The 13583-nt window shown below is 41.7% G+C and overlaps 1 protein-coding gene across 2 annotated transcripts in view; it reads right to left on the bottom strand.

Moving 5' to 3' along the window:
* The window catches only part of WDR7 (WD repeat domain 7), a 425218-nt gene that overhangs the window by 300146 nt on the left and 111489 nt on the right, over positions 1-13583 (bottom strand). For both annotated transcript variants that reach the window (XM_006837515.1, XM_006837514.1), the window contains exons 14-15: positions 5968-6737; positions 2857-2945 (exon numbers count right to left, since the gene is read on the bottom strand). In XM_006837515.1, the coding sequence (XP_006837578.1) occupies positions 2857-2945; positions 5968-6737 (859 nt within the window). The remainder of the gene's footprint in view (positions 1-2856; positions 2946-5967; positions 6738-13583) is intronic.

The raw sequence follows: 13583 nt of genomic DNA, 5'->3' as shown, positions 1-13583 counted from the left end.
AGGTAAACATCTTTCTGGCATTCTCTACTTTCAGCCAAGATCCATGTGACATCAGCAATGATGTCCCTCATTCCACATCCTCTTCTGAATCTGGCTTGAACCTCTGGAAACTTTCTGTCAACGTATGGTTGCAGCCATTTCTATATTACCTTAATTAAAACTTTACTCATAAGGGATATCACAGATGTTGTCTGATGATTTCCACAATCCGTTGGGTCACCTCTCTTTGGAATGGGCACAAATATGGATCTCTTTCAATTATGGGACACTGGGCAAAATACTCACAACAAAGCTCAAGAAGATTTATAAGAACACAAAAATGGCTATCATCCACTTAGGTAAAATTCAAATGTCTTTCATCTAATCAGGATTCCTGGTGTGGCACTACGGGTTAATGCGCTGGACTGTAATGTCAGTTTGAATCTCAGCTTTGGCAGTTCAAGCTCACCAACTGATCCTCGGAAAGCCTATACAGGGTTGCCATGGGTCAGAACCAACTTGAAGGCACTTAATATGAACAACAACAATCATGTAATCAAAGATGATAAGGTAGGCAGAGGCAGGAAAATATAGGCCATAATGAGGGAGAGCTATGAATCAATCAAAACCAATTCAGAATTGATAGAAATACCAGAATTATTACACAAGGACTTTAAAATAGTTATTATACTGCAATCAATGACATGAAACAAAACGTGTATGAATTGCTGAATGGAAACCCAATCTGCTCTGTAAACCTTTACCAAATTCACACTAAAAAGTTTTTAAATTAAATTTAAAAAATAAAATAAAATGGTTAAGATAATTGTTACTATAGAGATTCAAAAAGTTAAGTAAAGACATGGAAGGTTTTTTTTGTTTTGTTTTTTAAGGCCCAAATCAAAATTGTATAGATACAAACTATAATGTCTGAGATGAGAGATACAATGGCTGAAATCAGTGGCTGATTAGAAAGGACAGAAAGCTCGTGAGCACGAAAGGACGGTAGTAGAAGTGGAGAGGCATCCAAAAATATCAGAAAAACAAACTCATTTGTTGGAACAAGAAGAGTCTGACTTTTCTTTCAAAGGGAGGATGGAGAGACTTCATCTCTTATGCTTTGGCCATGGTATCAGGAGGCCATTTCCTGGAGAAGGACATCATGCTTGACGAAGTAGAAAATCAGTAGGAAAGAGGAAGAACTTCAGTGAGTTGGAATGACACAGTGGCTGTGCCAAGGAGGCTCAAGGAGGCCAGTACTGAGGACGGCACAGGACCGGGCAGTTAGTACGGACTCAGCGGCACCTGACAACTATAGAGAGAGGCAGCAGGGAAGGACACAGAGAATACTTGAAAAAATAAATGATGGTCTAAAGTTTCCCAAAACTAATGAAACTTATAAACCCACAGATCCAACTTCAGTGAACCCCAACCACAAAAGTCATAAAGTACACCAAGATACTTAATGATAAAATGATAAAATTGTTGTAAACCAGTAATATAGAGAAAATTTCAAAAATAAAAATAAAATAAATGTATATGCCAAACAAAGGCAAAAATGACATTACAATGACTAAAGTGAAAAAGACTGAAAACAATAGGCACTGGTTGGCTATTTCACCACTTGTGTATAGAAGTTGCCATTGATTCACATCCCAGCCAATACTTGGGATTTTCACATTAGTAATTTTAGTGGGTGTGGTGATAATCTCTCACTTGGGATAAAAGCTCAGTGGAATAAAGCTTACGATAAAGAGACCCTGAAATTCCACTTTTAGCTATGCTTGTAACGGACTTTAATGAGGGGACAGGAAGATAAAGGGGGTGATTGCGTGGGGTTGGAAATGAAGGAAGAGGGAGGGTAGCACACAGGGTGGCAGAGCTCTAGTGTCACCTTCTGGGTAAGAAATCGACAGACAGTGCCTTAAACTGAACATCAAACACATTACTGCGGCCATTACAGTAAGTATCACATAAGCAACTAAAAGAAATCAAAAGCACTTGTCCCAGGGCATGAGAAAATTGTAGATATCAAGTTAGGGGGACTACTGTTTCTCTCACAAACCTTGTAGAAACACTCTTTGAGGCTTTAAAACAAAAGGCAGAACAAAAAATCTAAAGAAAGCAACCCCTAAGAAGTCACCATTTAGAAGCAGACCCTTCATGATGCCAAGTCTTGCCGGCTTCTTTAGCTCTGTCTACCACATACTACTCTAGGCGGGAGCTTGAACTCCAGTATTGCAAGACAACTCTGTGAGCAGAAGCTCACGCTCACTCACTTGACACAAGCTCATTTCTGGATCTTAAAATGAGTCTAACAGATGCATAATATGTGAAGAGAAACTCAACTGTAACTCTCTTCTATCTCCAACTAAAAAGCAAAGCTACAGGTTGCACTTAGGATATATAATGATTGAAACAAAACAAAACAAAAATACAAGGCAAATAGTTGCAAACAAAGATTTCCACCAGTGAACTGCAATGTAAGAACTACTGCCAAATGGCAGGTTAGTTATAGCATGGAACGATGAAGTCAAACATTTATGACATTAAAAAATAGATACTGTTTTTAAATTCTAGATACATACAATTAAGTCACTAGTGTTGTCAAGTTAAGGTGGCCCCTAATGTATAAAAATTAGAGTAAAGACAGTACAATAAAATTATGTGAAATATGCTCATTTATCAATTTCTAAATAAATCAGATTTATTTGTAACTGACATCTTAATTATCCACATTTACATCTGGAATATAACAACTTTTCTCTCTTTTAACAACCAAAGACAAATGAAATATCATGATTATACATTAGCTATGCCTCCTCAATTTCAACAACTGAAATGCCCTGTCAATTATTTAATAAGATTTCATTTTACCTTGTTTAATCTGCCCTTGTACAATATTACTGGAAGCTGAAGGGGAGCCCCTTGCCTTAGAAAGGTCTGGGGTGCTTGGTCTAGGTGGCCTTAAAAAAAAAAAAAAAAGAGAGAAGAAAAAGATATACATGTGGATACATATTCACATTTTCATATTAAATTTCCTAGTCTCAAATGAATTGCAAAAGATACAAAAACAACATTTTCAATGCATTGTTGCAAAAACTTTCCATTGATAACTCCAATATAATAAAATAATTCAACAATAAGAAAATCTTTTTACATACAATTTATGTTTCAGGTCATTTAAGAAATATTTATGAGTACTTTAATTTACTACCATTGAAAAATAATATAATTAGAATCTTTCAGTCTTCAACACTAGTATTCTAAGATTTCAGCCGTCCCCACATCGCTCACTGGTCTAAATGAATTTATGAATCAAGACAGTGAAATCTGAAAACATTCCACTCTCAAATCTGAAAAAGGGTGCTGTGTTCACTGCTACGGAACTAATTCCAACTCCAGGCGGCTCCTCGTGTGCAGAGTAGAACTGTCCCTCCACAGGTTTTCGAGCTATGACCTCTGGGAAGCACATGGTCAGGCCTGCCTTCTGAGGAACCGCTTGTTGTTGTTGTTGTTGTTAAGTGCTGCTGAGTCGATTCCAACCCATAGCTGGGTGGGTTTAAATAGCCAAACATAAGCTGGCAGGAGAGTGCTTACTCATCTGTCCACCCAGGGACTCCTTGAAAGAGACAATAAGCCATGGAGAAATGGCAGAGAGGCAGGCTAGCACTGGGGATTCAGTATATGAGGGACTCTAGAGGCCAATGGGCTCCGTTCAAATTCTGGTTCTACCACTTCCTGGTTCTATGGTCTGGGGTGAGTTCCTTGATCCTTTTTGCGTCTCTGTTTTCTTAACTGTAAAAAGGAATGATACAGCACTTTCCTTATAGGGTGAGTCTTGGTGTGGTGTTGTAGGATAGTACTGCACCACTAACCACACGGATGACAGTTCAAATCCACCAGCTGCTCCTCGGAATCATTTCACAGGCTAGCTAGGAGTTAGAGTCCACACCACAGCCCTTAACAACAACAACCCTATAGGGAGTCCTGCTGTGCTGCTGTAGGTAAGCACTTAACTACTAAGCACAAGGTCAGCAGTTCAAACCCACAGGACACCCCCCTGGAAATCTTATACAGGGTCACTATGAGTAGAAACCGACTCAACAGCACAAACAATGCTATAGGCTTAAAGGAGCCCTGGTGGCACAGTACATTAAGCACTGGGTGTTAACTGAAAGGTCATCAGTTCAAACCCATCAGCTGTTCCATGAGAGAAAGACAAGACATTCAATATACGAATGTTCCCTGTTTTATAGGGTTACTATGAGTCCTGGAGGAGTCCTGGTGTGGCGCTGTAGGCTAATGCGTCAGACTGCAAAGTCATTTGAACTGCAAGGTCGGTGGTTCAAGCTCACCAGCTGCTCCTTGGAAGCCGTATACACAGTCACTATGGGTTGGAATCAACTCGACGGCACTTAACAATAGTAACAACATGAGTCCTTGTGTGGTTCTATGGGTTAATGCACTGGACTGCACAGTCGGCTTAAACCACAAGGTCGGTGGTTTAAGCTCACCAGCTGCTCCTCAGGAACCCTATACTGGGTCACTATGAGTTGGAGCTGACTCAAAGGCACTGAAAACCAACGACAAACGAGTCAGAATCGACTTAACTGCCGTGGACTGTGCTGGATTGTATTATAGGGTTGTTGCTGTTGTTGTTAAGTGCTGCCTCATAGTGACCCTGTACAGGGCTTACAAGGAGAGGCTGGTGAGCTTGAATCACCAACATTGTGGTTCAAGCCAACTTTGTAATCCAGCACATTACCCCGCAGTGCCACACCAGCGTAAGAAAATCAGGGCTAAAGTTGTCTGGTGACTTGGGAAAAATTGTAATTCAAGCTAAGTTTATTCTGGATTTCCCAAACGGTTGGGCACATGGCTACTAATCAAAAGGTTATTGGTTGAAACCCACCCATAAGTGCCTCGGAGGAAAGTCCTGATCATCTACTTTGAAAAATTCAGTCATGAAAACCCAATGGAGTGCAATTCCACTCTGCAACACATGAGGGCACTGTGAGCTAGAACGGACTGAACCGCAACTGGTTTGGTTTGGTACAGAACATTTGCTACTCCCAGACTCTAACTATGTGGGTGTTGTGAAGTGCCATCGAGATTCTAACGATACTTTTCAGAAAATTCTGAAGCCAGTCATTGAACAGAATGAGGGACAGCATTTTAACCAAATACATTCTAAATTGGATATTAGTGGAAACTTTAAGTAGACACAATTCTAAGATAGTGTTTGCTGTTGTTGTTAAGTGTCATCGAGTCAGTTCTGACTCATAGCTGCCCTGCGTACAGTTTCGAGGGAGCAGCTGGTTGAATCTGAACCACCAATCTCTCCGTTCAAACTGACCTTGCAGTCAATTGCATATCCTTTGGCACCATACCAGGACGCTAAGATTATATTTACTCAAGTGCTAATTCACTTGCTAAAGCTTAAGTATGGCCACCTACTGTCTCACTCAAAACCTTTTTTGATAGCTACTAAAGACGTCTGGTGCTGCACTGTAGAATCAGCACTGGACTGCGAACCCCAAGGTCAATAGTTCAAACCCACCAGCTGCTTCTCGGAAACCCTATACAGTCACTGTGAGTTGAAACCAACTTGACGGCACTAAACAACAACAACAAAGCTGTCTGGAAGTCTTGGTGTGATGCTGTGGGATCAGCACTGGACTGCTAACCTGAAAGCTGGCTGTTCAAACCCACCAGCTGCTCCTCGGAAATTCTAGACAGGGTCACTGTGAGTCAGAAGCCACTCAACGGCACTAAACAACCACAATAAAGATGTCTGAGTACAGATCAAAATGTGTAATTTCATTATGTTTTAAATCACTCATACTAGAGATCTGTGTTTTAGATATAAAGGTTAAACACATTGAAATGGCACCAAGTCATAAACCCTTTATAACCAAAAAACAAAAGGTAATACACAGAGACAAAGAGAAAACCACACGAGAAGCCACACTCTCACTGTCCTACCTGGTGGGGCCCTTCTTCATGTGATCCCCAATAAAGGTGGCATTGGTCATACTCATTAAGGTGTTTGCCAGCGAGATGACAGACAGGAGGTGCTGAGTGGTGACAGCTCGGGACACTCCGTAAGTCCCCTTTCCTACTCCGTCAGCGGCTAGCAGCTTCCTTCCTATGTCTGCTTTCCCGGGCGCCAGGCTACCGGCAGCCTGACTCTGACCAGGTAGCATCAGGGACATGTGGCCTCCTCGGGACAGGAGCCCGAATGAGACTGTGCAATGGGGCTTCAGCATCCCCAGGCGGCCCAGACAGATGTCATCCAGAACCTCATTCAGACCCCAGGCATGAAGGCAGGACATGAAGAGTTTAGCTGTGTCCATAGTCAAGTTAGACTCTAAAAGGGTCAGCGGCTTTGACCTGCTGGCCCGATACTCAGGGTCACTTTCTCCCCTTCGCTGCCTCATTAGCTCCTCATCATCCTCTTCATCATCAAGGAGGTGCTCCTTGATGTTCTCTTTGATCGTTTCTTTCACTTGTTGGAAGAGGACGGCTGCTCGTTTTCCAGTGAGAAAGGAGCCTCCTTTGTCGGCACTGCCAGGTGCTTTGTGCAGATTCTCTGGGGAAATAAGTGTAGTGTTCGGCCGAGAGGCTTCTTCCGTCAGGAGCTGAATAATCAACGCTTCCACGTCAAAGAAGAGCACATGGATGTCTGGGTCTGTTAGGTTTGTCTTTATTGCTTGAACCATCAGGGAGTTATGAGAATATTTAGGTAAATTCCCCTGCAATAGACAGTTTTAAAAGATGGTTATAATTACAACTTTTTACTATCATGCATTCAATAATGAACAACAAACCGCCAGAGTTGTAAAGATGCTTTTTCAGCTGACCTTTTAGGGATCTGTATCATGTGTGGCAGAGTGCTGGTATGGCGCTGAGTTAATGTGCTGGACTGCAATGTTGGTTTGAACCACAAGGCCGGTGGTTCAAACTCACCAGCTGCTCCTTGGAAACCCTATACAGGGTCACTATGGGTCAGAACCGACTCCACAGCACTTAACAACAACATCATGTGTGGCATTGTACGATAAGCATTGGACTGTGAACCACAAGGTCAGCAGTTCAAACCTACCAGCTGCTGCTCAGAAACCTTATACAGGGTTGTTACAAGTCAGAATCAACTCAACGGCACTTGAAAACAATAATCATTAAACGTAATTATATATTACACATTGTTGTCATTAAGTGCTGTCGAGTCGACTGTGAATCATAGCGACCCCGTATAGGATTTCTGAGGAGCAGCTGGTGGGTTTGAACCACCAACCTTAAGGTTAGCTGTCCAGTCTAAAGCTTTGTATCCTTGGTAGCCCTGTGGGGTAGTCCTACTTAGGGTCACAATCGACTCGAGGGCAGTGGGTTTTGGTTTTTTATCTTTTTTAATCTCCCCCTTCCCTGTACTCCGCTGTTCTACTGAATCATCAATTTGCATTGTCAGGGTTGTGTGTGCTACAAATTTGAGCACCATCCTTGACTCCCAGCCCCTGACCACTCTCCTACTGTGAATTCCAAGTCTGTACTCTCAAGCGCCATCATTTCCCAGCTGGTAAGTCTCTGGAGGCGTCCCTTTCCTACCATCACCACTGCACTCCCTAAACTCTGACCTCTATGCTCTGTCTCCTTTGACACCACGCTGACCCCCACAGAGCAAAATCCAGTCATGTCACTCTTTTGTCACAAATGTTATTTACAGAGAGGAAAAGCACAAAATGACTAACACGGAATCAAAATATAAGTGAATATCTGATTTTGAGATGCGATAAGCAAGCGTTGAAGCATGCTTACATTTAGACTGTTTTTAAAAGCATGTTAAAAGTCAAGTAAGAAATAGAAATTAAATGTGCCAGGAATAGGACTGATGAACAGTTACAACCTATATAAATACTTCTTAAATCAAGAAAAATACTAATGCTCAAATAAAAGGGGTCAAAAGTATAAAGGTCAAGAATAATTCACAGTAAAATAAATATAAGTAGTAAATGAATATGCAGACAAATATGTTCAGATGAATTCTCAAAGAAACAATCAGCTCAAGATGCCACTTGGGGCTTATAAAATTTGAAAGCAAGTAAACACTGAAAAACCAAAATGAACCCAAAAGCCCAACAGTCAAGTGCTCAGCTGCTAACAGGAAAGACTGGTGCGCGAAACCCAACCAGAGGTTCTGAGGGAGAAAGACCAGGCAATCAGCTCCCATAAAGATTGTTGTTGCTAGCTATCATAGCGGCCCTGTCCAAGGAGCGGCTGGTGACTTCGAACTGTCAACCTTGTGGTCCAGGCCTAGTGCTTATCCTACAGCGCCACACCAGGACTCCTATAAAGATCACAACCTACAAAACCCTGTGGGGCAGTTCTAGTCTGTCATGTGGGGTCACTATGAGTCAAAAATCGACAGTAAGAAAAACGCATTGTTAGCCCAAGAGCCCAGTGAGAGTCAAACCCACGTTCTGCAGGAGTAAACTCACAGAGCAGCCGTTCTGATGAATAATATAGCAACAGAACATGAGCCTTTATGATTTATGTCATTCGAACCAACACATTTGTTTCAAGAACCCTCTCCTAAATAATCACTTTATAGACAAGTATTTGTAGACAAAAATGTTATGTGTACTGTGGATATTCATTAGCTACATGCTCAAATTTCTGATATAAGTAATTCTCAAAGAGAGCACTGAGTGGCTACTAATTTGCTACCCCTGCTAGAGAGTAAGATCCCCTAAGAACTTGATTGAACCTCAATATAGTGATCCTGCTTGGTCACCTTAAAGCAGGTGGTGGGCTGGCAATGTCTTGCGTATGGGGTCCCCAGCCGATCTCCTCCCTCCCTGCCTTCCTCGGATGGCGGCTGTTTATGCTGGACGTGTGGCCAGAGACGGGTAAGGATCACGTGGAACCTCGGCAACCTAAGACAGAGCCATTGCCATGCTGCAATGAGTTTCGATGACAGGTAAGATTGAGGAATTCACACTGACCGCCTAAGACAAACGTCCTTAAACAAACAATAAATAAGGAGGATTCGGATGCAGACCGTGCAGACCTGGTCAGGAGGTCAAGACCCTGTGGACCCAAGCATTGTTGACCGTCTAAACCATAGGACCTGAGGATCAGACTTTAGCCACTTAGTAGACATAGCAAACTGTCCCTCATCTGATTATTCAGTAATGCATGTTAGTAATCTCATACATGAGCCCTGGATATCCACAGACAAATGTAAAAACCTTCCCTAAAAGCCGAGACTGTAAATTCCAAAAAGGCAAGTCCCCCCCCCACAAAAAAAAGCTAAAGAGGATAGAGAGAAACACTGTTAACTGATGATATATCAAGCTATATGAATGGTTGAATGTGAAGCTGATGATGTGCCCTGTAAACTTTCACTCAATCCAAAATAAAAACATTTAATAAAAATAAAAAAAAAAATGTTATGTGTAACATCATCTATTATTTCAAATATTTAACAATAAGGACATAAGTAAACAGTTTAAGCATATTCATAGTTGTTTAGTGCCACGGAGTCAGTTGTTAAGTGCTGTTGAGTCGGTTCCAACTCATAGCAACCTTGTATAGGATTTCTGAAGCTGAAAATCTTTGTGGGAACAGAAAGAGCGAATGAATGCTGGTTGTTGTTGTTAGGTGCCATCATGTTGGTGCCAACTCACAGCAGAACGAAACACTGCCTGATCCTGGGCCAACCTCCCTACTGTTGGCCCAGGATCAGGCAGTGTTTCGTTCTGCTTGAGTCCATCGATACTGCCACTTGGCCAATCCATCTCATTGGGGGCCTTCCCCTTTTTCTCTGACCCTCCACCTGACCAACATGATATCCTTCTCTAGTGACTGGTTCCTCCTGACAATATGTCTGAAGTATGAGAGACAAAGTTTGGCCATCTTGGCCTCCAGGGAGCACTCTGGCTGTACTTCTTCCAAAACTTCCTCCTCAAACGGAATTATTGGTTCTTTTGGCAGTCCATGGCACTTTCAATATTCTCCTCCAACAATCTTTAAAAATCATGATTTCTAAATACACGTAACCACATGTAAAATGCCATGTTCCAATCATTAGGCAGGCTGAAAAAAGACACATACACACAAAGAACAGGGCACCAAATTCTTTTAATGCTTAAGTGTATATAGGAATGTGGGAAGAAAAGGCTGTGAAGAAATTAACAAAAATGTTAATAACAATAGAATTTTTGTGCTGAATAATGGAAGACTCTTTTCTTCATTTAAAAAATATATATATTTTGTAAACTGCATATAATTAATAGACAAGGGGCTTCAAAAAGGTCATGGGAAAATGGAATTAAAAGATAAATGGAATTTTTCCACCTAACTTTGTGAAAATCCCTAATATACTATGTCCATGATTAGAAAATAAAGCTCGAGAATACAATGCAAACTCCTTCAAGACCCCTCACAAAACGATTTCTTCAGCCTTCACCAAATGCCTGTTTCTAACCATCATGAGCCATATAGTCTTCAATGTATCAATACTTTTATTCATGTTACTGCCTTGGCCCAAAGTTGTTGCCATTGTTGTTACATGCCATCAGGTCAATTCTGACTCACAGTGACCCATGTTCAAAAGGAGACCTGTCCCAGTGACATTTTCTAGCCACTAATGTTTAGAGAAGCAGACCAGCAGGTCGGTCTCCCATAGCCCCTGGGTTGGTTCGAATAACCAATCAGCCTTCTACTTAGCTTAACCAATTGTGTCACCAGAGCACCTTTGGCCAAAACAGTTCTCTTTATAGTCTATTGTATCTCTGTCTTGTCCATCAAGACCTTCATTCTCCCCAGGAAAGCTGAGTCCAAAGTATATTTATTTTGATCTACTGTATATGCCATATTTGTATGCCTTTGTTATATTTATATAAAAAGTTGCTTCATGTATTTACATTTTCTATGGGACCATGTCTGACTCTGTAATCTTAAACCTAGCAGAATAACAGCATACAATCTTTATTATAAAATTATTTTTTAATTGATTATCAACTCTTCTGTCATATAAAATTACAGTCAAGTTTCCTCAACTGATCTTTCTTCTGTCTCAATTATCCTCCCATCTGACTAGGCTTCTTTCTAGCTTAACAGACTTGGATGGCATTTCATAACTCAAGGATAAGATCCAGATGTGTCTGCAAATTACAAAGAATCCTCCAGCACATACTGCTGCCTACTTGGTCCAACTTCAGCTCCAGCCACATCCCGCTCCATCTTCTACTACAAGCAAATTACAGCACTGGGCTCTGCAGAAGCAGGCAGTTTGGAGCACTTGTCCCTTTGCATACACGTCCTCAGGACTCCCCCTCTTGTCACTCAAGTCACTCTTTTACCCATCCTTCAAAAAAGCATCTCAAGTAGCTCCTCTTCCAAAAAGTCATTCCTACGCATACCTGATCATTGCCTGCTTTGTGTAAACTTTTCATCTGGATTAAATGAACGATATTTACAAGAAGGTAGAGAATAAACACTCTAAGCTACACTTAGGGAAGCTATGCACATAAGGACCATGATAAACTGACGCTACACACAATCTGAATCAAATAAATATATGTATATGTCACACATATACATATCACATATATACACACATATGTATATCACATATAAATACATACGTGGGAGTGTGGTGACTCCAGACGATAAGCAGCCCACCAGTAGCTAACTCCACAGGAGAAAGAAGAGCCTTTCTGCTGCACAGAGATTGAAAGCCTAGGGCGCCCATCCAGGGTGCCTATGACTCGACGAGACTTAACAACAACCACAGCATCATGCCTTTCTGAATCTTGTACCTGTGTTGATGCATTCCTTCCACATTCACCTAACACTCACTATGTCCCGTGTGTATGCAAGGCACTGAGGCTACACATATGAGTAAGAGATGGCTTTTCTAATCATGAAACTCAAAACTCAGACAGCGACATACAGATTATCACAATGCCATATGACGGTGCTATCAATAAAGGGGACAGCAAGGGACACTAAGGACCATAAAGGAGAAAGGTCAACCGCACCTTGAATGACATGGGAGATCGTCACAGAGGGTAAGAAAAGGCACTCCTGGCAGCAAGGCAGCAGGTATGAAGAGGGGTACAGGCAAGAATGATCCTAGAAGGACACTGACAAAACCACACGTGACTCAGAGGAAGACAGCTCGGAGGGGTACACCAGGGCTTCTGAACTGACCCTGAGGCTGGGGAAGCGCTGAAGCAAAGATTCTGGAACAGAATCACCAGGGACGCTGGTTAAAATACAGGTAGGTTCCCGGGCCTGCTTGTTGTTGTTGTTGTTGTTAAGTGCCGTTGAGTCGGTACCGACCCATAGCGACCCTGTACAGGGTTTCCGAGGGTGTAAGTCCTTACGGGAGTAGAAAGCCTCATCTTTCTCCCGCGGAGCGGCTGGTAGTTTCAAACTGCTGACCTTAAGGTTCGCAGCCCGATTCGTAACCACTACGCTACCAGAGCTCCTTCCCGGGCCTGCTATCAGACCTGAATTAGAAATGGGCCACAGTCTGTCTAACGAATGGTCCAGGTGACATCTATGCAGTAAGGCTTGAGAAAGATTGTTGAAAAGACTTCAATGAGGAAGCAATTTGATCAAATTTGATTTATAAGGTGTTTATCTACTAACAACATAGAAGTTGGTTGCAGAGTACAGAATATGAATTGCGAGGCAACACACTTCATCCAGATGGGGAGCAACAAAGGTAGGCCACCGCCGGCACTGCAGAGAGAGACCACCGCCGGCACTGCGGAGAGAGACCAAGGGGCAGACTGAAGAATGAAGACATTTCCTCTTCTTACTTGCAGCACTATGCTTTGCACTCATTTCTTCAAACACTGAATATGTCATTTCAGACACTCTGCTTAATGCTCTGCACCTATTAATGCTAACTTCAGTGAATGACACAGGAAAATAATAATATATATATTTATCCAATAGAACATCATTCATAGCACTATTATTAATAATGACAATTACCACTACATAGTGATAAATATTAAATGTGTATGTGTTAGTTAGTTAACTAGTTAGTTAGCTAGTTAGTCAGTTCGTTAGTTAGTAATAGATACTAAGCTGTCCCTTTCACCCAAGCACTAGACTAGGGTTGAGTTTTGCACAACGTAAGATAAAATATCATCTTATATCAATACAGGCAGACAGGCCTGACATGAGGGGTGAGTGAAGAGATAACACCAACATTACATAAAACAAAGAGCCCACAACCATGCTTTATTGGATACTATTTTTCCAGTAAAGTTCTGTAAACTGAGAAAGGATATTAACAATATGAAATCAGACATTTTGGGGGAAAAATATTGAAGTAGCAAGAACAGCTTGAAGAAGAAAGGCAAGAGTGAGGAACACAGACTTTAGTTCTCTCATCTGAGGTTGTTGCGGAACGTGTAAGACTAGTCAGAGGTTCGAGGCCCTCTAGGGCCGAGTGTAACAAATGAGGCCACTGGCAGTTAATGGCAAATTGCTTTCATCTTAATATTCAGTTATATATATTAAATTAATACACGAAGCCTTTGACAATCCACAGATAAATGTGATATTTTCCTAAAGCC

This window comes from Chrysochloris asiatica, unplaced genomic scaffold, assembly GCF_000296735.1.
Source record: "Chrysochloris asiatica unplaced genomic scaffold, ChrAsi1.0 scaffold00021, whole genome shotgun sequence".
Classification (NCBI taxonomy): domain Eukaryota; kingdom Metazoa; phylum Chordata; class Mammalia; order Afrosoricida; family Chrysochloridae; genus Chrysochloris; species Chrysochloris asiatica.
The sequence above is the reverse complement of the archived record's forward strand: the minus strand, read 5'-3'. Positions and strand labels throughout refer to the sequence as shown.